The sequence below is a fragment of the Eurypyga helias genome, unplaced genomic scaffold (assembly GCF_000690775.1).
Source record: "Eurypyga helias isolate BGI_N326 unplaced genomic scaffold, ASM69077v1 scaffold392, whole genome shotgun sequence".
In the NCBI taxonomy this organism is placed as follows: domain Eukaryota; kingdom Metazoa; phylum Chordata; class Aves; order Eurypygiformes; family Eurypygidae; genus Eurypyga; species Eurypyga helias.
Window position 1 is genome coordinate 1101 of NW_010236384.1, and position 23292 is coordinate 24392.

Consider the following 23292-nt stretch of genomic DNA (forward strand, 5'->3'; position numbering starts at 1 on the left):
TACTGTAGTAGGCAGCCTGCCAGCCTTTGCTTTTCGAGTGTCAGCTGCGGGCTGCCATGCTCCATCCCAGAGTTCGCAGACTTTCCTCAAAAAGCAATTTCCTTAATTTATAATTCTGCAGCGTCTCTTGAGTTTTGCTGGCCTCAGGTTATGTAAAGTAATTTAGTATTCTACCTAATTCCAGAGGATTCTAGCCATGCATTTAGAATTAAGCAGTGCATCAAGTAGTAAATCTAAGGGTTGCAGCATACAGTACCTGTTCTGCAAAGAACTGGAAACCCTTATCTTCGCGAATACATTCATAGGTTTCTCCAAGCACAGGATTAAACGGCTTACTTCCAGCTCGGTAGTAACTGGATGCATACGCAGAGACTGCAAATGCAGCTATATACACCTGGGAATAACATATGCGGAATTTTGATTAATTAATTTACCACAGCCATGCACAGTTTTGCTATACATTCTGATTTAACAGAAGAAAGGAAGAAAGAAGGTCTGTATTTTTCCTATCCTTGCAGACTACAAACATGCATGCCTCCTGCAAGTTAAACACTAGCTCACAGAGTCACAGAGTGGTAGGGGTTGGAAGGGACCTCTAGAGATCATCTAGTCCAACCCCCCTGCCAGAGCAGGATCATCCAGAGTAGATCACACAGGAACAAGTCCAGGCGGCTTCTGAGCGTCTCCAGGTCACTAGCTTAGAGAACTATTCCGTTTTCAGAGCTAGTCAGCAGTCCAGGGATGGAGTTATTAGGGTCAAACACTGCAAATTTCATCAACTGAAAATAGCATTTCTGAAAACTGTTTGAAACAGTTTAGCATTCCGCAACACAGTTCAAAGCAGAGTTAGAAGTTAAAAATCACTGTTAGATTTTGTATTAAAACTGTTTTTTATAGTTATGGTCTGTGATTCCATGATCAATCAACTATCCTCTTCCTAAACATGGCACAAGAGTATTAGATTTCACCAAGTTTGCTATTTCTAATGCAGTCTGAATTTAGTTGCCTCTTACCTACTGTGTGCTATTACCTAACCATGAAACTGTTATTGCTTATGATTAAGACACAGGTAACCCTTCGAAATTTTTGCAGTCAACTCAAGCATAATTCACCCCCAAACCTGAGGAATTAGAATATAAGGCAGTTTGGTTCAGATCTCTTTTTTCTCCCTTTTCATTCCCTTTTCCTCATCTTCTGAAAGTGTAGACGGTCTCCTTTCACAATTTCAGAAACTTAATCCACTTCAGAATGGCTATTTTATGAACTACTGCAATTACTACCCACAGCTAGCATTAATTTTGCCTCAGGAATTTCTCAAAGGCAAAGAATACGCCATTCTGAGGTAATTTCCAGATGCTTGGGTGTGGGAAGAAGGGAAAAAACTTCTTTTCACTCCCACATGAACAACTATTGCTCATTTCCTTTTCCTTTTAACATATGTTCTCAAGAAAACAAAACAAGTTACGCACCTAAAACCCTAGTTAATAACTGCACCCTCCATCCTGAGAGCAGACCCTAAATTGTAACCCTTGCAGAGTGTCAGAATGGCAAGAGGCTTTGCAAACAGTATTTATAACATGACTATTTACATTTATTAATAACCTCATTTTGATGTTAGATATATTACGTTGCAAAGGCTTAATTCAGTTTAAGGGACAATCTATAGCTTCCATTTAAGAGAAGTTAGAGACCTTTTAATCCTTTATTTATGGGCTTACATATTAAGTGGCTCTTGTGCACCTGGAAGCAGAACAACTGAAATGCATTTTTCTCTTGTTCTTTTGCCAAATGCTGAATTCAGTGTTCTGCACTGGCAGAAGATGACACCATTATTGCACCCAACATACATTAATATTGCCCAGTTTTGAGATCCTGAACATTTTGGATCAATCCCAAAACTTCACAAAACCAGTTAGTGAAACAAATGGAGATCATTTAGTTAATATAAAGATATCGCAGTGGTGTAGGGCTGGAAGATCCAGCATCCTCTGTGCACAAATGTGTAACCAGGTTAGGCGTCGTTAAAAACAATATATTGTAGCTTTCACACTCAAGAGGGAAGTATATTAGTTCCACCTCCCCCCCTTTTGCTGTAAAGTTTTAATCTTACAGAGTAAGAGCTGCAAAACAGAACTAAACTACTTCTTTGTTTAACCTTGCAGGACAGGCTTCCTGACAAGGCAACAGAAATTATGCAGAAGAGTCAAAAACCGTGGGTAGGTAAGTATGTACACACACGTTTGGGGAGTCTGCCTCTCTCAGCTGGGAGAAAAAGAAAAATGGAACAGAACATCTTCATTTCTTTGGCAGATTGTTTTTACATTTACTCTATTCTAATTATATTGACTCTTACTAAGTATTTGTAATGACATATTTACCATCCGTTCAAAGGGGTTAGGGGTATGCGCTGCTTTATCTAGGAGCTCACTGTACTCCAGCTCCTCGCAGAGACGCTGAAGGGTGTTAAGTGGCTCATTTAACTCAACAGGCATGGCCACTTTGGAGAGATCCTTTCCAATGTTATTTCTCAGGATATTCCACAGGCTGATGTTACTCGTATTAGGACACGGAGCTGGTAAACATGTTCTCCGTTTAGAATTGCATCCAATTTCACTTTCTGAAATACAGTCTGAAAAGAAAGGAAGTGGCAGAACAAATCAATTTACTGTTTACTTAGTTTTATCCCCTTTGTAAACACACACTAGAATGCAACCATCTTTTTTTCTGGCAAACCTTCCTTCCACCCTCACAATTCATTCAAGTATTTCACTTGAAGATAGCCTGTTATAAAAACTATAAAATTAAGAACAAGATTTCACTTTCTTTGGGTTAACTGAGGTAAATGCCAGCTACAAAATGTGCATTAAAAATTGCCTTCCTTTCCTTTAAAGCTTAAAGAAAAGCTTAACTTTCCACTGATTTTGAAAGAGGAAATACTATAACTATCTTATTTGTAACAGAGATGGATTCCTACATGTTTAAGTGACATAAAACCTCCCTCCTTGACAGAGCTTCAATTAAGTTGACATTTCTCAGAAGGCAAGGCGTAACTTTACAGATCCAAGCATAACAACAACTCCTACCTGTCTTTTCCCACTTTTTTGAATTCTCCTACCAGAGAAATTTACTGCACCACAGATTTACACACAGGTTTTTCTGCAGTGCTCCCCATAGTGCTTAGCATTTAAAAAATGTCCATGATGTTAGCTTTCAGACACTCCTGTATGTTGGTGGAGAAATGGCTTATTTTAAAGGTGGAAACCTGAAGCAGCTGTGGAGCTATGGGTTTGCTGACGATAAAGAAAAAGGACTTGTGTCAAGAATCCTTGATGTGGACAGCTGAGGCCTGCGTTGCTATGCCAAAGCAATCGGAACAGGATAAAGTTTTAAGCGTGCCATGAAACGACATGTGGCATGATCAAACTAGATCTACAAGCTTCTGCAACAGGCACTAGTCTGAAGTGACTACACTGCTTAGCTGCACATCAATCTTGTTTCAGAGAGGAATGTGGTTGCCACTACAAAAACATATTTTATCTTTACATGCCTTTAGAAGCACCTAGGGAGCTCCTGACCTAGAATCAGTTACCCTTTGGAGACATTCAGGTACAGCCCCAGTCTGTCAACCCCTATCCTCATCTGACAGCCCTCATACAGCTTTGTCTCGGAGGAATTAAGCCAGCACTGGGCAGCACATCTTTCCTGTGCTCTGCACATGCTCGAAGAATCACTGCCCTTAAATGCACAGTTTCAACCAGTATTTCCTCTGCTGGTCCACTGGCACGAGATCAGCACCGCTTCCAACAGTGGCAAGTACAGGCAACCACAAGGGCTAACGTCTCCATCACTGCCATGCATGCTAGCCCACGCCTCAGATGGAGGTTTTCAGGTGTACTTAGCAGCCTCAAAGTCTGGAGGAAGAAGTTTCCATCTTTCCTGCCACTCACAAACTAAAAGTCCTGGTATCTCATATGACCGCAGCCTACTGCCTATCACTCTGTGTTTGCATAAAAATGGCATGGGCACTATGAATCAAAAACATCTACCCGCAACAATTATACTGTTAAGAGGTTGGATCCTATACTTCTCTCTTGGAAGAATTTATTTACTATCAGAAGAGGTCAAAAAGAAGGATGTTCCCTTAGATACCTCAGGAATGATGAGACATCTGGAAAGATGCAAATGCTAAAAACTTAACCTAGTTCAAAAGAGCTCTCTGAAATGGGATTTGGCTATGTCCTTTGACAGTTCCTGATTAAAAGCAGAATACTAAGTGACTGAACTACATTTTCTAGACTAGCCCATTAATTAGGGTAAATCAGTGATAAAACTGAGTAGAGCAATAACTGAGATATTCAGATGCCAATTTTTCTGTACAGTGCAGTTTGCCTGCACTCCATGAAAAGAAAAGCCCATGCAGTTCTGGTTTGCAAGAGCTGTGACAAATGGCCAGCCACAATACTGAAGGAGATTAAGACATCTGACCTCCAGCTACACTCAATGACTTTTAAGGCCAGGCTGGACCATTATCATCATCTGGTCTGACCTTCTACATTACAGAGGCCAGAGGATGTTATCATAATCCCACAATTTATGCTTCAGCTAAAGCCCTCTAGGAAAAAGACATCCAGTTAGCTATTCATGGGGGTGGCAGGCTGCCCAAAGCACAGAAATAGCAGGTAGCAGAAGCATGTGGAGGTGCTGCTAACACAGAAGAGCTTCTGTAACACTCTTTGTTACAAGAAGATGAGCGGCCACACTAAGTTTTCTAAGGTCCAGACAGATCATGAGATTAATTAATCTGTATTCCTTCCTACCTTAAAAAAAAAAAAACCCAAACACAAGAAAACAAACAAAAAAACCCCAACCAAACAAACCCCAAAACCAACCAACCAAACTTAATTTTTAAACAGTTACAGAATACAACAGATCTCCAGGCATTTCAAACTACCCCAGTTCCTAGGGATTCACTGGTCCTTGGAGATGATCAGGAAACAGCTGCTAGTAAGAAACAACTGTTCAGCAGTTTTGAAGATAAAAATACATTGACAGAGTGGGAAGAACACTGAGCTTAACTGAAAGGAGCTGAAGGCACAAAAAGTCAGTTAGTCTGTTATGACCAATTCTTCTCCCTAACAAGACTATCATGATCAAAACATTAAAAAAAAAAAATCCTTATGGTCATACACCAGGCCTGCCAGTGCATAATTATTCTCATATTCCTTTGAACTTCTAAGTTTTGCTGAAAACAACAGAACTCTGAATGTGTTTTTAAAACACAGACTAAAAAACCAGTGTGACAAGAAGAAAATCACTTTGTGAAAAAAAGAAAGCAGCCAGGTCTTGCTACTTTTCCAAGTCCTGTGGGCATGAAAGGAAATGAAAAGTAATGGGGGTTGCATCAAAGAAGCCAAGAAAATAGGTGTTTCTCTGCTGATACAGAACCACCATCCTGCTTAATGAATGGTACCTGGGCCCTGTTAATCAGATTAGCCAGAATGTGCTGTTTAAAACCAATCTGAGGCTATAAGAGAACAAAAACCCCAGGCTGTTTGCATCTTAAAACCTGCAATTTCAAATTAATTCTATGAAGAGAAGGAAAAAAAAATCCCAAACAAAAAGAAACACAGAAAATTCCCCAAACATGGTATGTAAGTCACTGAACTTACCTAAAGTTTGTCTTTCATTCTCCATGTCATTGCTGAGGTTATCTTCTGAGACATTATCACTGATATCGCTTACATATGAGTCATCATCTGATGCCTGAGTGTGCGGTGGGGAAAGAAGCAAGATACGTCACTCATTAAAATAACCTCATAGGCACGTGAAATGTCACCTCTAGCTGCCGTTATTATTTTAATAGATTTGAACTGTTTAAGCTGAGTATCAATATTACAGGAAAGTACTAAGAAGTCCTAAGAAGACAGAATTAAGTTTGGGAGAGATCACCATCATTGAAAATTCAGATAGTCTTTTAGTGGAGACATGATTCATCTTGGCCCCACCGCTAAGGCAGCTATCAAAAGCCAAGGTTTTTCCTGAAGTCTGAGATTTCACTAGGCATGACATCGGGCCCAGGGTACGTACAGGTACCACAAGGGCAGGTATGAATATATATTCCTATGATACAATTTCTTAAGCACCTGTACAATGACTGAAGGCAGGCAGGACAATATACGCAGTACCTGCGTACTCGCTACCCAACTGCCGTTTGCCTCAGCACGCATGTGAGACTTCTTCATGATAACTGTTACCTTTTACTGTGAAGAGAAAATGACAACAAGGAAATACACGCAGCACATTAATTTCTAAATGTTTTGAAAACTGTCATTTTCTGGCGGTCATCTGACGCACAGTTAGCACTCAAACACTGCATGTCAAATAGCAGATAAACGACATGAGAATGATGCCAATCTTAATGCTCAGACCTCATTCTCTGAAGAGCTAGCAGATAGTAGGACTTCTTGTGCATCAAAAAATTCTGTGAGAGAGTCAGCTACGGACAGCCTGCTTTCATTGGAGACCTGGTGAACAAGACCTCTGCTTTCTTCTCTTGAATTTTCCTGTTTAAAAGAAATAAAGTTTTCAGAGAAGTACCACAAATAGCATTCATGCATGCAATTCCATAGTCATGTAACTTAAAGGGCTTTAAGTTACTTTTTTTTTTTAAAGTTTAAACTTTATTTAATTGTAAAATACTGCGAGAGGGTTGCACATGCTCCTCTCCAATTTAGTGAAAGGTAGCATGTGTTTCAGAGGGATCTGAAACTAAAGTAGAACAGAGCAAAGAGAAGAAGAAAAAAGGAGGAAAAAAAAACCCCAGCAATGCGTAGTCTGTAAAGCAGTTATGGCACTGTATGTACTCTGCCCTTAAAAAACAAACAACAAAAGGGAAATAAAGTAAAAATGCTTTGATATATGAGTGATTTAGCCAGATATACACAAGCATATCTTCAAAAAGCCCCCAAAAGAACAAAAATCCCATCTCTTCATATTACATCCTAGATTCACATTCCCTTCTGATCTTAGCAAATGAATTAGTCTTTTCCTCCCAGTGCAGCGGCATACAAAACAGACGGGCAAAGTTGCTTTCTATATAACAGCAATGCTTTCCTAGCTCTCCTGCTACTAGCCAATTTTCCACAGAGCGCTTTCCTTCATATCCGCACCTGAGACAGCTCCATGTTAACCAAACCCAGGATATTATCAAAGCTACGTAAGTAACCTGGCTTTTGCTGCTGCAGGCACGTTTGATTGCCACCGAGGTCTCGGCTACTCCTCCCATGGAAGCTCTGAAGGTCGCTGCTGTAAGCAGAGTTCCAAAAAGTGGCCTAGCAAAGGTGGGGTGACCAGTGCGACTTCGTTCATTTTATGGATGCAGTAGAGAAGTTGGAGAAGGTTGTGCACTATTGTTTTCCCTACTAACCAATGCTAAGGAAAAGGGCTGGCCCGAAGGAGTTTATTAGCTGCCTTCAAGCTTTTCTGCATGAGATGCTTTACTAACTTGCACCCACGACTATCTTGTCATAATTTTGCAGGAATTGTAGTGTTTTACTTTCAGAACAAATCATGAACAGTATGACAAGTCTATAATCAAACTGACAAATCTTCTTTCAAAGCTTTCCTGCTGGTAGATTTCACTATAGTATGGGATGTTATTCAGTACGTGCTGATAGTGGTGACATGGTAACAAACCAAACTGTTACCATACAAGACACTTTTTTTTTTAAATAGATACTTCTGATAAAGCAGCAAGAAAAGAGGAAACCTCAATATTGCCTCTTCTGTGGGAAGGCAGTTACACTAGCTTACAAGTGAAAAAAACATCTTATACACATAAGCATTGCTACTGGGATTGTTTCCAATACTATTTTGAATCTGAGAAGGAAAGTGAGCAGGAAAGTCTCATAAAAGAACAGCAGGTTTCTGTATCTACCACATAAGAGTTCCACGTGGTCTTCTTTCATGTTCCCACTCTGGCATGATAAATTACAACATAAACTGCCCAAGAGACAAACTAAACTTCTACCTTATTCAAAGGCCTGAGATACTAGTTTATACTGCTTCAATTTTCACAGGTCTACCATTCAGATGCAGCATTTAGAGCCAAGTTTTGTGCAGCAACCCTGTCCTCCTCACAGCAGCACTACTGTATCACAGTCCTCAGACAAATCTAAAAGGAAACTTCTCCAGAATAAGTGATTTCATCCCAAAGTTCCATCCCAAACCATGCCAGAGGGAATTTGTGAATGAAACCTCTAAAGGACCATTTGAAAGCTATTTTTGGTGTGTGTATATATATAGTGCCTAGAACAAGTTTCAGCAATAACTCATTGTCATTGCAAGGACCTTCAGGAAATAAGAAAATAAAGAACTCCTGAAATTAAACCCCAATGCATTAATGCTTGTCTGGGGATGGCAGTTTAAGTGCTGTGCAAATTCTCAGGGGACTAAAAGCAAGAGGCATTAGAATGATCAACTACCTTAAAGAAAACAAACAAACAAACCAAAAACAAGCCACCACCCAACTAAATATGACCAAAACACAGCTCTGCTAAAACAGAACTAAACCAGAAGTGAACAGATGGAGTGACTAAACTGTCTTTAAAAATAAAAGGAAATAATAAGTTATATAAAACCCCCGATGTCGCATCCACTCAAGTTTTAATGAAATATTTATACTACAAGCACATCAGACATTTCTGTGTAAGTTAACACTTAGGAAAATCCATCAGAAATAACACATTTCTTGCTTCCCTCACCAGCACCATTAACTCCTAGACCTATAAATACACCACAATCACATGCATTCTGCATCAAGCCAAAAAACTGTCAGAACATCAGTACGTCTCAAGCTGGTTAACTGGGTGTGCAGAAGGGTCCCTGGCTTCACACGAAGGAAACCGAACAGTTGAAAGGGCTCTTGTACATCTCATTTCTTTGAGCCTTTCATGGAAATCTCTTATAGTTCTTCTAAACAAGCCACACTGATAGCCAGCGTTCTGAGCTAACAATATTTAGACAGGCAACAGAAGGTACAGAACTTGAAAGTTAACAAGGGAGAGAGAAACGGTAGCATGAGGATAACAAGGCTGCAGCTCTGCTCATGCTGAATGGGAAGCAGGCAGGAGTCGAGGGAGAACACCAGGAGACAGGAGCAAAAAGCAATGGAAGTGTGCTCAGCAAAACTGCTCACAAGGGAAGTCTTTGCCATCAAATATTACACAAATACATCACCAGAAATGACTCATAACCATGAAACCAGACTTGTTTATACTAACACAATACACCACCGGGAAGACATGAGGAACAGGACAAGATGCAGCTACGCAGCACTGTCTAGATGTAGGGGCTTGAGGAAGAGACATCACTGAAAGAGGAAATCCATACCCACCTTTACCAAATCTGGACTTGATTTTGCATTAGATGCTGAATCAAGGATCATAGATTCGGCATGTATTCTGCGTAACCGGTCTTTAAGATCTGTGTTTTGTGCTATTGCCTGGAATATTTAACAAAAATATTGGGGATATAAAGTTCTCTCAACTAACTGGAACGTGACTTTATTGTGTAAAAAGGGGCAAAGACTATTTAAAGTGCAGTATAAAGCACCACCATTACATGATTTGTTACTGCTTCAGCAAATCATTTGTTATAAATGCTTCAAACCTTGTTCCGTACCTCTCAAAACTCTTTTTGTTCAGTGCAAGGGAAAAGACACATAATTGGAAAAACTACGCAAAGATGGCAGGGATATTTCAAGTTACCAGGTTTTGCAAGGTTATTTGATAAGTCATAAATAAATTTTGTGCATATTTTTTCTTTTCAAGCTCCCTTCCTTCACCCCTATCTCCAACCTAGCCTCTTTCAACATCTATTCTTGCTCTTGCTACATCTAAACCCATTTCATTTTTCCATCAGCCTGGCATACTGACAGTTCCCTTTACCTTCCACTGACAGAGAAATAAGACAAATTCGGACAGGTACAGCTACAATTTATGTCCTATCAGCTTATAGTGGCAATGATCAGAATAAAAAGCCTCTACTGCAAACTCAAATTTGTTACATGTTATTTACTCAAGCTGGGCACATCTGATGGACACATGTCTGTTAGAGCAGACTTGTACAAAGAGAATGCAACCCTGACTGCAGTGAAAACATCACTGAAAAAAAAGATTAGGTTACTGATTTTGGAACAATACTGAAGACTTACTGCCCACTTCGGTGATCTGGATCAATACTAGGATCTGGAGAACCCTGGTGTTTACACATCCACTTTGTGCACAAATGTTTCTGATTCTGACAGTAATTTTTGTTGGAAATAAGACATCTTGAGGGCAGGAAAGACAGTAAGCTCAAAGTGATGGTGGAGGGGAGAAAGTATTTTCTGGCTTTACATATGTGTTGTCTGAATATGCCATACAGGCATATATCACTTCTGTGTCAAGAGTTCAAGTGGATAGGACTGTGCTATACCTACAACATCAAATAAGTGCAGCAAAGAATTTACAGAGCTTTCCTGTAATAGCATCTTCCAATTTTCATTGTTTGCTACAAAGTGTTTTCTTCCTTCTATTTTCTTCTTCCTACCCACAATAAAAATATTGTCCTTTTCCCCATTCTGTATTTGCTTGTCTTAGACTGTGCATAGGTCAGGGATACTCTCTCAATGAGAAAAAAGCAGAGGCAGAGATGCTAGTTCTGTGGTGTTTTATCCACTTTAAGTCTGTTACTTTTCTTCCCCTGCCAGGCTGACGAGAGCAAGACTGACTTATGTTTGATAGCTTTCAAACTGTGAGTCTGACTGTTCATTTCAGTTTGTTTTCTGTACGTGAGTAACAAACAACAACAAACACCAAGTCAAAGTCACCAACGCAGGACCCTCTTGCAAGGAAGCTTAGAAATATGTCAAGTTTATCACATCTGTGCTTCCATATGTCTTTGAAAGAAGCTTATTCCTTTTTCCCACAGGATCTCGGCTCTACAGGCTGAAAAAACTTTTGTCGGTATCTGGGCTAAGAATAGCTCTCCCATAGGTGTTAACTTCTGCTGAAACTGCCAAGGTTCACAGATCACTTCTGAATGGGCCACAGAAGGATTATTAAGTATCAGATAAGACCTAAGAGCATGACTTTTTAAAAAGACATTTAGAAGATGAGGATGGACAAGAGAATTTCATTGCTCAGGAAAAAAAATGTGCTGTTCATTGAGTTCAGAAATCTTAAAATGGATTTTTTGATATAAAAGGGTAGGCTAATAACACTGGTAAAATAAGTCACCTATTCAAATATCAGAAGTAGAACACCTGAAAGCCAAACCCGAAGAAGTGTAAGTGGGTGAATATAATTACTACGCAACAGGTTTCAGCTTTCTCCAAGTACTACACCTCTAGGCAAAGAGGCATGAGGGCTGGAGCACCTCTGCTTTGGGGACAGGCTGAGAGAGTTGGGCTTGTTCAGCCTGGAGAAGAGAAGGCTCCGGGGAGACCTTATTGCAGCCTTCCTGTACCTGAAGGGGCTACAAGGAAACTGGGAGGGGACTTTTTACAAGGGCCTGTAGTGACAGGACAAGGGGTAATGGGTTTAAATTGAAAGCGGGGAGATTTAGATCAGATTATCAGGGAGTTGTTCTTCACGGAGAGGGTGGTGAGGCACTGGCACAGGTTGCCCAGAGAAGCTGTGGATGCCCCATCCCTGGAAGTGTTCAAGGCCAGGTTGGATGAGGCTTTGAGCAACCTGGTCTAGTGGAAGGTGTCCCTGCCCATGGCAGGGGGGTTGGAACTAGATGGTCTTTAAGGTCCCTTCCAATCCAAACAATTCTATGATCCTGTAAAGAAATGGGAAGTTTTCATATTGAAATAATTCTAAAATTGTCTAGATCACATTTATCAATGCCAGACAGTCATGCCTGGCTCTGATTAGGAATTTATAACAAACACTGAAATTTTAAGACCATGGTAATGGTGGCCCTCCCTGCTCTGAAATCAGATCATTATTTGGTTGACATATTCAAACATGACCAACCTGAAAGTTCTGGTATCCACTATTTACTAAAACCACATCAACCAAAAACCCTCATCTTTTTAAAGAGCACATTTTGTCATTAAGACGACTGCCCTAACAGCTCCGCTGCTGCTTTTAGGTGAGTAACAGATAATTAAGGTTGGAAGTCAGTATAAATATGTCTTGGTGCAGCATGGTGAAGCTCCAGTGCATTAGAAGGGCCAGCTGGGTGCTTTCAGCCACTACTCTCACACTGATTTTATGTCGTCATACAATGAATACTGGAGTGCTGTTTAGGAAAAAAAAAAAAAAGGAAAAGAAAACCCACAACCTACCAGAACTAAGTGTTTAAACAGAGCATATGTTTTGAGAGAATGTAGACTCATTATCACAGAGCAGCCCTCTGATATTTAACATCAAATGATACAGATTTTACTATTTGTCTAAATCTATCTATCAAACTTCAGTAATTTCACATTACTTTTAACATTTAGGAAACAGTCCTTGAAAAACACCATATATAATAACTTACTATGCCTCAATACTTCACATTCTAGCACGAAACAGACATAAAAACCCAGAAATTAACTACTGTAAAACACAAAAGCAGGGTCTGACGACAAACAAAGCTCACAGAACTTCAGCGTGGCACTTACGGATGTTAAGGCATTCTTCAAGCCAACTATTTGCGTAGATGGAGACGAGGATGCATCGTGCTCCAGCATCTGCTTCAGCTTTTCTCTCTCTGTAGAAATGGTGCTGAAAGCTGACCTCAAGGTGAAGTAAACTAGAACCATTTTGTAAAATGACAGTTAAAACCACCTATCAATTGTATACATACCAATCATGTAAAACTTCAATGAAGCATCGTTTATGGTGACAGAAACAAGAATTTAGGTTGAGAGATCCAGGGTGGGTTACTAAAACCAAGTAATATTAATCAAGGTTATAGGGTAGATTTTTTAGTAGGAGAAATGTTTATGGTGGTGAATGCTACTGTGTTGACTATATTAGCCACAGTCAAAATTACTCTGATTACTTGTGACAGATGGCAACAAAGCTAACTAACCACATCTGCTCTTCACTTTCTTTTGTTCCCCAATTAGCTTGACTCTTCAGATGGTCATGACTCTACTCCATATTCCTTTTAAGAATTCCAGTGAGGAAGAAGAGAGGGAAGAAGAAAAAATTAAATAGGAAAAAATAATTAAAAAGCAGCTATAACACATACTGTGCCACAGCTATAGGGTTAGTAGTTTCCCCACAAGCAAGTCAACTGTGGTGCTGAGTTTTGTTATCTCTTTCGGGGATAAAGACATTTCAGCTTGTTAGATGATTTAGTGTTGTGGACGTTACACTGCTACATCCACTCCTTCCTGAGCCAGTATTACCAGCCTGAAAACTTTCAAATCAGACAACAGATCATGCAATTTTAAAATCACTAGATTTTTAAAGGGGAAATGCACTTTTCTTATTTTTTCACTTTTAAGACATTTAGTCATTTCTTTAGCAACACGGAATAAAAAATTATTCAGTAATATTTGTTTCTGCAGTATTTCAATATTCATCTAACTGGAGAATTAGAGGATTTCTGAGGGCCTAATCAAGCCTTGTAATACATGAGAGTCATGAGAACTGTCACTGCAAAAATGTGTCCATTTACAGGGAAATAGATATAAAATCTGAGCCTCGATGAGTGGAAAGGACAGAGAACAAGAAATCTGAGACACCTCTATCTTCTAATCATCCACTCAGAGTTAACTTGAGTCAAAATCACTTCACTGAGTGATGTAACCTAATATACTCTTATAAGAAAATACTCTTAAGGTATATTTCAACACTGCAAACCATCACCAAAGCTAATTCTTATACCTTAACATATTTGAAGAAATCTTTAAACAGTGTCACAGGGAGTGGGGAGAAAGAGGTATCCACCATGATCTATGTTAGCTGTTCATATGTAGATGACATCAGTAAATCTTCAGTGACCTTAAATATCATTTAATAAGTTGTATATGAACTTAAATTTTCAAGAATTATTACATACTAAATTACTAATGCTACATTTCATTTAATTTGCATCAAAAGCTAAGGCAAAATTTGTCTTCACTACCCCTTTTTGGAAGGGGTGTGATATAAAGCAACATTAGAAAAAAACCTCTTTGTACTCTTGGTAAAACAATACCATAATAAATAGTACCAAGTCAACTGTCCACTCGATGCATGGGTCAGTCTAAAATTTTTGACATGACATTTCAGGTAAGACGATCTTGAGTAGGTGATTTCTTTGCTTCTCTTAACAGCAACTTTTCCAGCTGCACCCCACCCCCACTTCTTTTCTCTTTTTGGAAAGCACACATCAGTTTTGACTCTAATTGACTTTATAAAGTTTACAAAGATACATTTCTTACATAACACAATCAAGATACATCAGCATTAGAGGGGAAAACCAAGCAAAGAATGCTTATCGATAACATCAACCATTATCTTGTGCAAAACGAGACAAAGACAATACTCCCAAAACTTTCAAATGATTAAGTGCCTTCCTCACCAAATCACTAAACAATAAAAATGTTGCTGGTGTGAGGGTGATGGAGCAAAGCACTGCTAATGAAAAATTAGTCTGAGAACAAACATTTCTAGTCAAGCTGCCCCTCTGGCTGCTTTACATGATTTTGCTCTTCCGTATTCACTAAAAATAGGTTACTACCATAGCAACCCTTGCATCACCAACAAATGTTGACTCCGAAATACAGTGAAGCACACCGAATGTACCAAAATACATGTGCTCATACACACACATATGCATGCACACACAAAAGAGCATAAATCTGCTGCTGTGCTTATAGCGACTGATTTTAGGATTTTTACCTTTTGGCAAAAAATACAATCTAGGTTTGTAGCACATAGAATAAAGGGATGCCCCTTAGTAAATAAAAGAATTAAAAAATGTGATGATTAAGCCATTTTTTTTCAAATTACTCAATATCTCAACATCTTTAATTCCTGAAGAGAATTGAAGGAAGGGAAGGCATTTTCTGCTTTTTCTAAACATTAAACAGGAAGCAATCTCAGAAGTCACATTTTTATTTAAATTATGATGATCGAAAACCACATAGGAAAGACAACTTCATTTACCTTTATGTGCAATGTGAAATAAGTCCTCTTGCATTTTAGTAAATTCTGATGGTGTTTCAGAGCCATCGGAGTAATTTTTCTCCTCTACAAAATCTATTGTAGATAAGTTAGGATTGGAAGCATGCAGTCTCATAGGGGCAGAAAATACTGAAGGCACCTGAAAGGAGGATACCCATTTGTGACTTACAAACTCTAAAGAAAATTGGTTTACTCTACCCACCAGGTTTACATGTTAGAGACACCTACTGTCAATTGCCAATAGGCTCGGAAAGGATGACACCTGGCAAATGAAACCATAGATATGACTTTGCCCAAGATATCATAACTGGAGATTTGGCAAAACTCCAAAAAACAAGCCCATTGAAAGCTGCAGCATAGGCTATACTTTTTCCCCCCCTAGATATAAGTATCTAATTACATGGCTTTTGGATGCAAATGAACTATTTGAAAATACCTGTACTGATAAAAAACCCAAGACCACAACCCCCCAGATTGGAGGCATATTGGAAACATGGGTTAAAATCATTGCCAGTCTCCTGAAGGCAGCAGCGCACATACTATTGCAGATATCAGTGACAACATATTTGTGTTTTGTCTGACACATTACGGTTTAAAATGAGCTAGCACGGGACACAACTTAGAAAGGATTTGTATTTACTAAACTGGTTACACCAAGAAGTGATCAATAACTAAGATTTGGAGAAAGGTGGGCACTGAAAGGACTGAAGTTACCTGTAACATTCCTTTAGCCTCTTTCCCAACAACTCTGGATCGCCACCTCCTGTGTGTTCTCTTTTCCTTCTTTGGGCTTTCAAAAGGTCCAACCTTTTAACAACACACAGGAGCAAAACAATACAGGTTGCCATAAAACTAGCAGAGCTGAGAAGAAATACCTTGATCCTTTAGGATCTGGGGTTGTTTTTTGGAATTGCAAGGGAAAACTTGGTTTGATTTGGGTTTTTTTTTTTTTAAACAACAAACCTGCATAGCATTTATAGCAGGCGCTGAATATGTCCTGTGAAGAACATCCATGCTCTGTAACAGCTGGTTCATTTCCAGTAAATATGTGTGACAGTTGGAGAGGTCTGTTTTGAACAAGAGAATATTTTCAGTTGCCCTAAAGTAACAGACACACTGAAAGTTCTTCTTCTTTGTAAATTAGTCTTATTTTGATTGTAGCTAGCATAAGCTATTCACTGACTAAACACACATTATTATATCCTTCTATCTTCAAGTCCAAAATACTGAAATGCATCGATATGGTGTGTATAATGATCACGATATTTTATCCTAGGTAGCTGCAGAAAAATGAGAGTAATGTGATAATTACTGCAGTAATTACTGCAGAGCTCCTCATGGTGAGGGTAACAATGCCATAGGCATTAAGACAGAATTGCACATTCAGAGCTAGAAATAAGGCTCCTCTGTATTACAGCTGGAGCTCACCGGTGGGTAGAACTTTACCAAAGGAGTATCACACAGACACTACCAACATGAGAAAGATCCTCATGCTCTTAGGAAAGCGTGAAAGCAAGAGGTGAATTCGAAGCACAGAGATTTAGTGCTTTTTAAATTACTAGGTTTTAGATGTTTCCCTTTTTCAATACTCAGCTTAAGAAAGTTCAAATCTTACTACTGAAGGTGGTGTCGTATATAAAATAAAATGTACTGAAATATATACGTTCCTTCAAGAGGTACCCACAACTGATACCCCAAACTGTCTTGTTTGCAAAAGGACCAGTGGTCAGTTCATCAACAACCACTCCTTTCCTCCCTACAGTTTCAGAGAAAACTCTAACTGCAGTGACTACTTATGGTGTAGTACTCTTGTTGTCAAGAAAAAATAGGGGAAATACTAGGCTACTTTCAACTTCTTTCAAATACCATTACCTCTTGAGCATTTTTCTATGTCTTCAGAAGACTGCAGCCAAGATGAAATCCTGGAATCATTACTCGAAAAGGAAAATGACAAGTTACCTCCAGCTGACAACGAATTCTGTTTGGTCAAGCTGCCTGCCTGTACCAAAAAAGATAAGCAAATTATTAACGAACAATATTTTAATGTTGTATGCACAGATTTTGACAACCAACTGTTGAGGCCCACAATCAGGGACAAGGACTGATGGCATGAATAACATGGAGGGAAAAAAAGTATATGAACTACACTAGGTGTATAGTCATTGAGCATAATGTGAGGATAACTAATACTAACTGCTGTCCACAAGCTGTGGAAATACTAAAAGGAACCATAAAAAATTGGTAAAAACTAAATTATGAGGAAGGGCAAAGTTCTGCATCAATTAAGTCAACTTAATACAATTAAAGCACCATAACTGAACAGGACCAAAGTTAGACATTCTGTTCCTTCTCCATGGTCCCCAAAGAAGACCCAAAAGTAACTCAAATGTAACATGCACATATTTGTTAAAGCTATTTTGTAGTGAAGAAAGCAAGATCTACTAGATGGTATTTAAAATATTTACTAAAGGTTGTATCACTTCAGCATGGATTTGGCTTGACAAGCCTTAAATACGTGTGTGACTATACACCTCATCTGGGTAAATACTAGCCTTTTACAATGTCTCAGTAAGCATTTTCAAACTTATCTTGTTTTCAGCAGTGCCTACTACCAGATGCTTCAGGAAATGCTGGAAATTCTGCGTAAGAGCTAATTCAGCAATACAATTAAATAGTGACCAATGGGAGAAATTTCTACCCAATACTACTAATAGTAAATTGTGGCCGTTTTCCTCTCTAATGTAACTACAAATAATGGCCATTCAAATGCCTAATTATTTCTAGGCTTTGCTAAACCTTTCATCTTCAATAATGTCTATGACAGGAATTTTTTGTATCTTTAAACAAGGTATTCTTGTTTAAAATTAGTTTTAAAATATTTCATCCTAAATGATGAAATTAATTAAATAATGACTTGACTGGTTATGGGAAAAGCTGACTGAACTGTTTGGCTCTTCTCTAAAGCACACACTTTACAAACTTTGTTACCTCTTGCTCACCTTATATCAAAACTCAAGTAGTACTAGTTTAAATCTAGTCATAGAAAACACCATCTACATCTCAGTCAGTTGCTGTTTACATAGTTGGTCTTTTAAAATTTACAATATAAACTCCAATTTGAGTTGCAGAATAAAATAAAATGCATGTAATGTCATTCAGTACTATATCAATGTATACAGTCAGTATGCTATAGTATTAAGCAGCAATAAGCACATTTATTTTTAAATATACACAGTTCAGCTGTTTTATTCCTACACAAGGCTATATGAGCTTGTTATCTATACATGACCCAAATAATAATCCCAGCATCTTCAACACCATAAATAAACTGAATTTAAAGATAAGCAATTGTATTGGCATTTTGAGAACAAATCCCACACTTGTATCTTCAGAAATCTATCTCATACAATCAATTTTTCCTGAATTCATGTACATGAGGAGCACGAACAGGAGGGAAGAAGGAAGTAGGCATTGCCAAGAAACAGGCACAAGAGAATCTGCATAGCTCCAGTCAGTATAGTTTTGCTTTTGATCAGCATGGCTAAGCTTCAGAATCCAAGCATTCCACATAAACATATGCAGATACATAAACCTACCGCCCGACAACAAACGAACAGATGTGAAAACGGATCAGGTGTTTCTAAAAGCAAATAAAATGCAATGCCAAGTTCACTCAAAATATTTTTCCCAAAATAACTGCTGGATCAATATCAACTAACCTCAAGCTAGGGCTGGTGTATGTTGGCAAACTGCCATATAGCTTCAGCAGAGCTAAGGTGATTAACTGCAGCTTAAGAACTATCCCCTTCTATTTTTCACATGAAAATAAATAGGGCTTCTTTGCAGTGCAAATCTGGATTAATAAATTAGAAGTGAATTAAAGGTTTTCATGCTAAAGAAGAAATAGTTAGTTCTCTGAGAGTGAGCACAGATTTTAGATATGCTGGTCACTGTTTCTGAGAAAGAGCGAGCAAGCGCAGGCATAGAGATACCATGGGGCTTTGCAACGTCCCACTTCTGCCCTTGATATTCTTCTCCCCCGTCTATCCCTGCTGCAGAAAAGAACTACATGGCCGCAAGAGGTTTGCCATTTCTTTGCAGACAGCCTCAGATGAGCAGGCTGTCAGAGCCCAGGGGTGCGGGCACCATGGGAAGCATGCAGACAGCTCTTCGCAGAACAGCCCTGTTACCGCAGGGTGGGTTACTGTTCTTCCAGCTGCCTGCTCGCACACGTCCCCGACCTCTCAGCCACTAGCAAAAAGCTGTTCAGGCACATTGTTGTGTTTGCTAGAACTCATACGCAGTTACAGGACAGTCCCACCAAAGTGAGGAACTGCAGGTATTGGGGAACAAGGCCATGCAGATCATACAGCAATATAGCCAGGGAAAAGAAAACCTCAGACAGGAGGATAACAAAGAGGTGATTGCTGCTTCGGAAACACTTCTGGAGTTGACAGAAACAGAGAGCCATTTCAGTTACAGCAAATAACACAGTATTGCTAGAAAAGACATTATTCTCAAAAGAGATCGCTGGTTCTAGACTGGAGCAGAGGAGCTTCTTTGGGTGAACATCAGCCAGTCAACATGCGGACTGCTTGGGCACAGACATTGTGTTCAGGCACAGAACACAACCACTCTTTCATAAGACTGCATCAAGGAGGTCAGTTACGGTGTCAGGCTGAGCATTTGTCAGCTCATCTGTGAAACCAGAAGTCACAGACTTTACCTAAGGAGAAGTACCCTGCCAACTGGACCCATCCAGACCACATACCCTCCGACAGCACTGTCCTTGGATTGGTCTGAATAACTCTTCTACCTCAGTTAAAGATATAAAGAGTGGCCACAGGTGCTGGCTCTTGGATAATTGTTATATACTCCTCAGTTAAGCACAGATTCATTAATGTAAAAGGGGAGAGGTTTTATTAACCAAAAGATAAATCAAAAAATGGTAAAGAGGAAAAAATAATCTAGTAGAGTGCTCTTCTGTGACCCAGACTAATATTCACCAGCACATACCAGACAAGTGCTGCTATATGTCTCAAAAATTATGAGGATTCCAACTCAATATCCAGTTTTAAAAATCATGATGAAAATATAATTTACTGCATTAAAACAATAAGACAATATTATAAAATTTGACAGCATCATAGAAAAAACTGCATGGGACTAAATCAATAAATAACATCATTTTCCTCTTGACATTTCAGATCATAACTTCAACTCCATCACAAACTTCCATTATGGTCTTTTTACTTCATAAACACAAATCAGACTAATTTAATCCTTGATGAAAGCTCATTATATATAAATCACAGCTATTACCTTTCTACCAGGCGTAGAATCACAAAAACCAGGGACAGAGTCCGCAGTAGTAGACACAGGGAAGAAAAGATTATTGACGTCATGAGGAAACATGGAGATTTCGTTCTGACGGTACATTCTGTGATGACGAAGTTTTGCTACCCATTCATCAAACAGCTCCTGAGATTTCACCTACACAAAAATTCAGGGTTTATAACATTCTAATTCAAAACCCCATTAGCCAGCTAGCCTGGCTGACCTGAGTTGGCAAAACATCAGGAACTTTTTTCTGATGATTCTCCTACTAAAATGCATGCTGTATGAGCTTAAACATGACAGAAACTAAATCACAGGATAAAGTCAAGAAAGAGAGAAACTTCAAGAGTGTACTTATGGCTTTCAATGCAAAACAATACTTGGCAACTTCTAGATGGGAAAAAACACCCCAACACAATAAAAATAATAATAGAAAAATTTAATTTGTCATTTCTTAATTGCCATTTTTAAGTTTGAGTCAAGGTTTAACTAGACACAAGGATAAATTTGATTTTGGTGATGTATTTTAAAACAATTTATTCCACAATGATAAATCTACACATTTGACTGTGGAAAATACTTCTTATAGGTAAGACGAAGAACAAGACACAACTTCTAAAAATAAAAGCCGTTGGGTCACAAGTTGTGCAACCCTTTGCTGAAAGAAGTGCTGGGGGAAAAGAGTGCTGCTAAACATGAAGCATCTTCAAAGTTTCTATTTAGAATAGGGTTACTGACTCTGGAACAGTACAATAAGGCCTCACAAGTTATAAAGTGTAAACTAGTCTGCTGACGCTAAAAGATAAGTTATTAGTGTAACTAACTGACCTCCTGCTATTAATAAAAACCCCGTAAGGTCTCCACCATACACAGCTAATGTTGTTATTTTGGGAGCAAGCGTTATAACGATCTTAAAGACGTACCTTCAGATGGTATATCTGCTCTTCTGTATCCAAATCTATACATTTTGTAGATTTCTTTACAGACATGACAGAAAGTCCCACATCAATACAGCCATGAAGCTTCCCTCTCTCTATCTGCAAAAACGTAAAAGGAATACAATCACTCCAGAATAAAGCGAAAGTATAAATATTACCTGCTGAAGCCATCATTTTCCCCCCTTCAACCTATTGTTTAGAACTGCTGAAACTCTATTTCCCACTGCCAACAATAGAGAATTACTGTTATTTTGGGTAAAATAGTGTTGTTACCTTATAATGGCCTTAAAGGGTTTAAGATCACTTACATCAGCTTGGCATTTAGAATACTTCAAAATCCCTCTGTCCAAAAAGAAGTATCTCTGTAACCAGAAATGCAGGGAATTAAAAACAAAAAAAACACCCCAAAACCTCCCAAACAAAAAACCCCACAATCCCTCCCCATCCCTATCCCTTTGGAGAACACTTTCTCTACTCTTAATTAACCTTTTTGCCGCAAAACCACAGCAAGCAGGTCCCACTGACATGGCATCAGGCTTTCAGATACACATTCCCTCCCTACCTTGTGCCAGCCCTTCAAAGGCCATTTCCTCTTTTTCAGCAAGCAGCCCTCCTGCTTCTGTGGCTCCTGGGTACAATTCATTGCTCCTCGGAGTCCTTCTACAATTTCCCAGCTGTCCTGCTTAAACAAAAAATCTAAATCTATATCTTACTTCTTCCAAAGAACAGAATTGTTAAGAGATTCAAGAGGATGAAGACTATAAGTAAAAAACCAAAACAAATGATGCCGAAGTGTAGCCTTAGCTCCATCTTTACACTTTATTAGGTGTCTTCCAAGAGTCAAGACTCTTTTTTGAAAGAAACAATACAAACTAAAAAAATACTGTTTTTATGATACCATGCTTCATTGAATGTATGTGCTTACCAGAATTTTATATGTCTATTTTTCTGTACATACACACAGTGTATAGCCACAGCCTAGTCACAATTTAGCAGAAGCAACCTTCTGCCATCACAGGCAGAAACAGCCTGCACTAAAATGGTATGTTCTGTAGGTTATGAGGCAGAAATAAGAGACATTGAAAATTAAGATCTTTTCTAGAAAACTCTTTTGCCTATGTTGAGTAAACTCAAGGTTTTGTGTTTGGTGTGAACTGCAGCCACCCTAAAGTAAAAATAATAAAATAAAAACAAATTTAAAAGCCAAGGAAGTAACTAAAGTACTATGAGGAATATGACATAAAGGCAGAGTACGAGAAAAATTAAAACCTGATACACCTCTAATTAAAAGAGGATCTCCCTTTTTTTGCCATCAGGAACTCTGATATCCAAGATCCTGAAGCAATATAACAGAGAATAGAATAAATCTCATAGTATTTTTACAGTTGTTCTTTATGGAATGACTGCTAATGACAATGTAACATGCGTTTCAAGACTTCTCATCAGAGAACTCATGATTTATTCCCAGTTACCATAAGATTTGGAAGATCTAGAATTATGAACAACTACTCACAGGAAATGGCATGTGCTAGTACCATCCTCATATATTTGAAAAAGACAAAGAACACTTCAACGTATAGAATTTAATGACAAAAAGGGCTAGTACGAAACACTTTGGGGAAAACAGAAGTATGCAAAACAGGTAAGTACTTGTCTTCCCTGAAAGATACATAGGGAAGAATTCTCAAAAAGAACCTGACTGACTCAAAAAAACTTTAAAACAAAACGAAACAAAAATCAGCAAAAGTGGTAGTTGGGCTGTACTGGGTTTGTGTGGCAAGGTTGGGTGTGTGTACAGTGGTGGCTTCTGTGGGAAGCTGCTAGAAGCTTCCCCCACGCCTGACAGAGCCAATGCCAGC

The 23292-nt window shown here is 38.8% G+C and overlaps 1 protein-coding gene across 1 annotated transcript in view; it reads right to left on the reverse strand.

The window, feature by feature from the left end:
* Positions 1–256: 256 nt before the first annotated feature.
* The window catches only part of OSBPL3 (oxysterol binding protein-like 3), a gene marked incomplete at its 3' end in the record, with an annotated part of 31424 nt that continues 8388 nt past the window's right edge, over positions 257–23292 (reverse strand). Inside the window, exons 2-15 of the mRNA XM_010147042.1 lie at positions 21996–22112; positions 21742–21795; positions 21419–21532; positions 20481–20651; positions 17031–17157; positions 16122–16225; positions 15873–15965; positions 15141–15297; positions 12659–12789; positions 9395–9502; positions 6429–6563; positions 5670–5763; positions 2379–2629; positions 257–394 (exon numbers count right to left, since the gene is read on the reverse strand). Coding sequence (XP_010145344.1) covers positions 257–394; positions 2379–2629; positions 5670–5763; positions 6429–6563; positions 9395–9502; positions 12659–12789; positions 15141–15297; positions 15873–15965; positions 16122–16225; positions 17031–17157; positions 20481–20651; positions 21419–21532; positions 21742–21795; positions 21996–22112 — 1794 coding nt within the window. The remainder of the gene's footprint in view (positions 395–2378; positions 2630–5669; positions 5764–6428; positions 6564–9394; positions 9503–12658; positions 12790–15140; positions 15298–15872; positions 15966–16121; positions 16226–17030; positions 17158–20480; positions 20652–21418; positions 21533–21741; positions 21796–21995; positions 22113–23292) is intronic.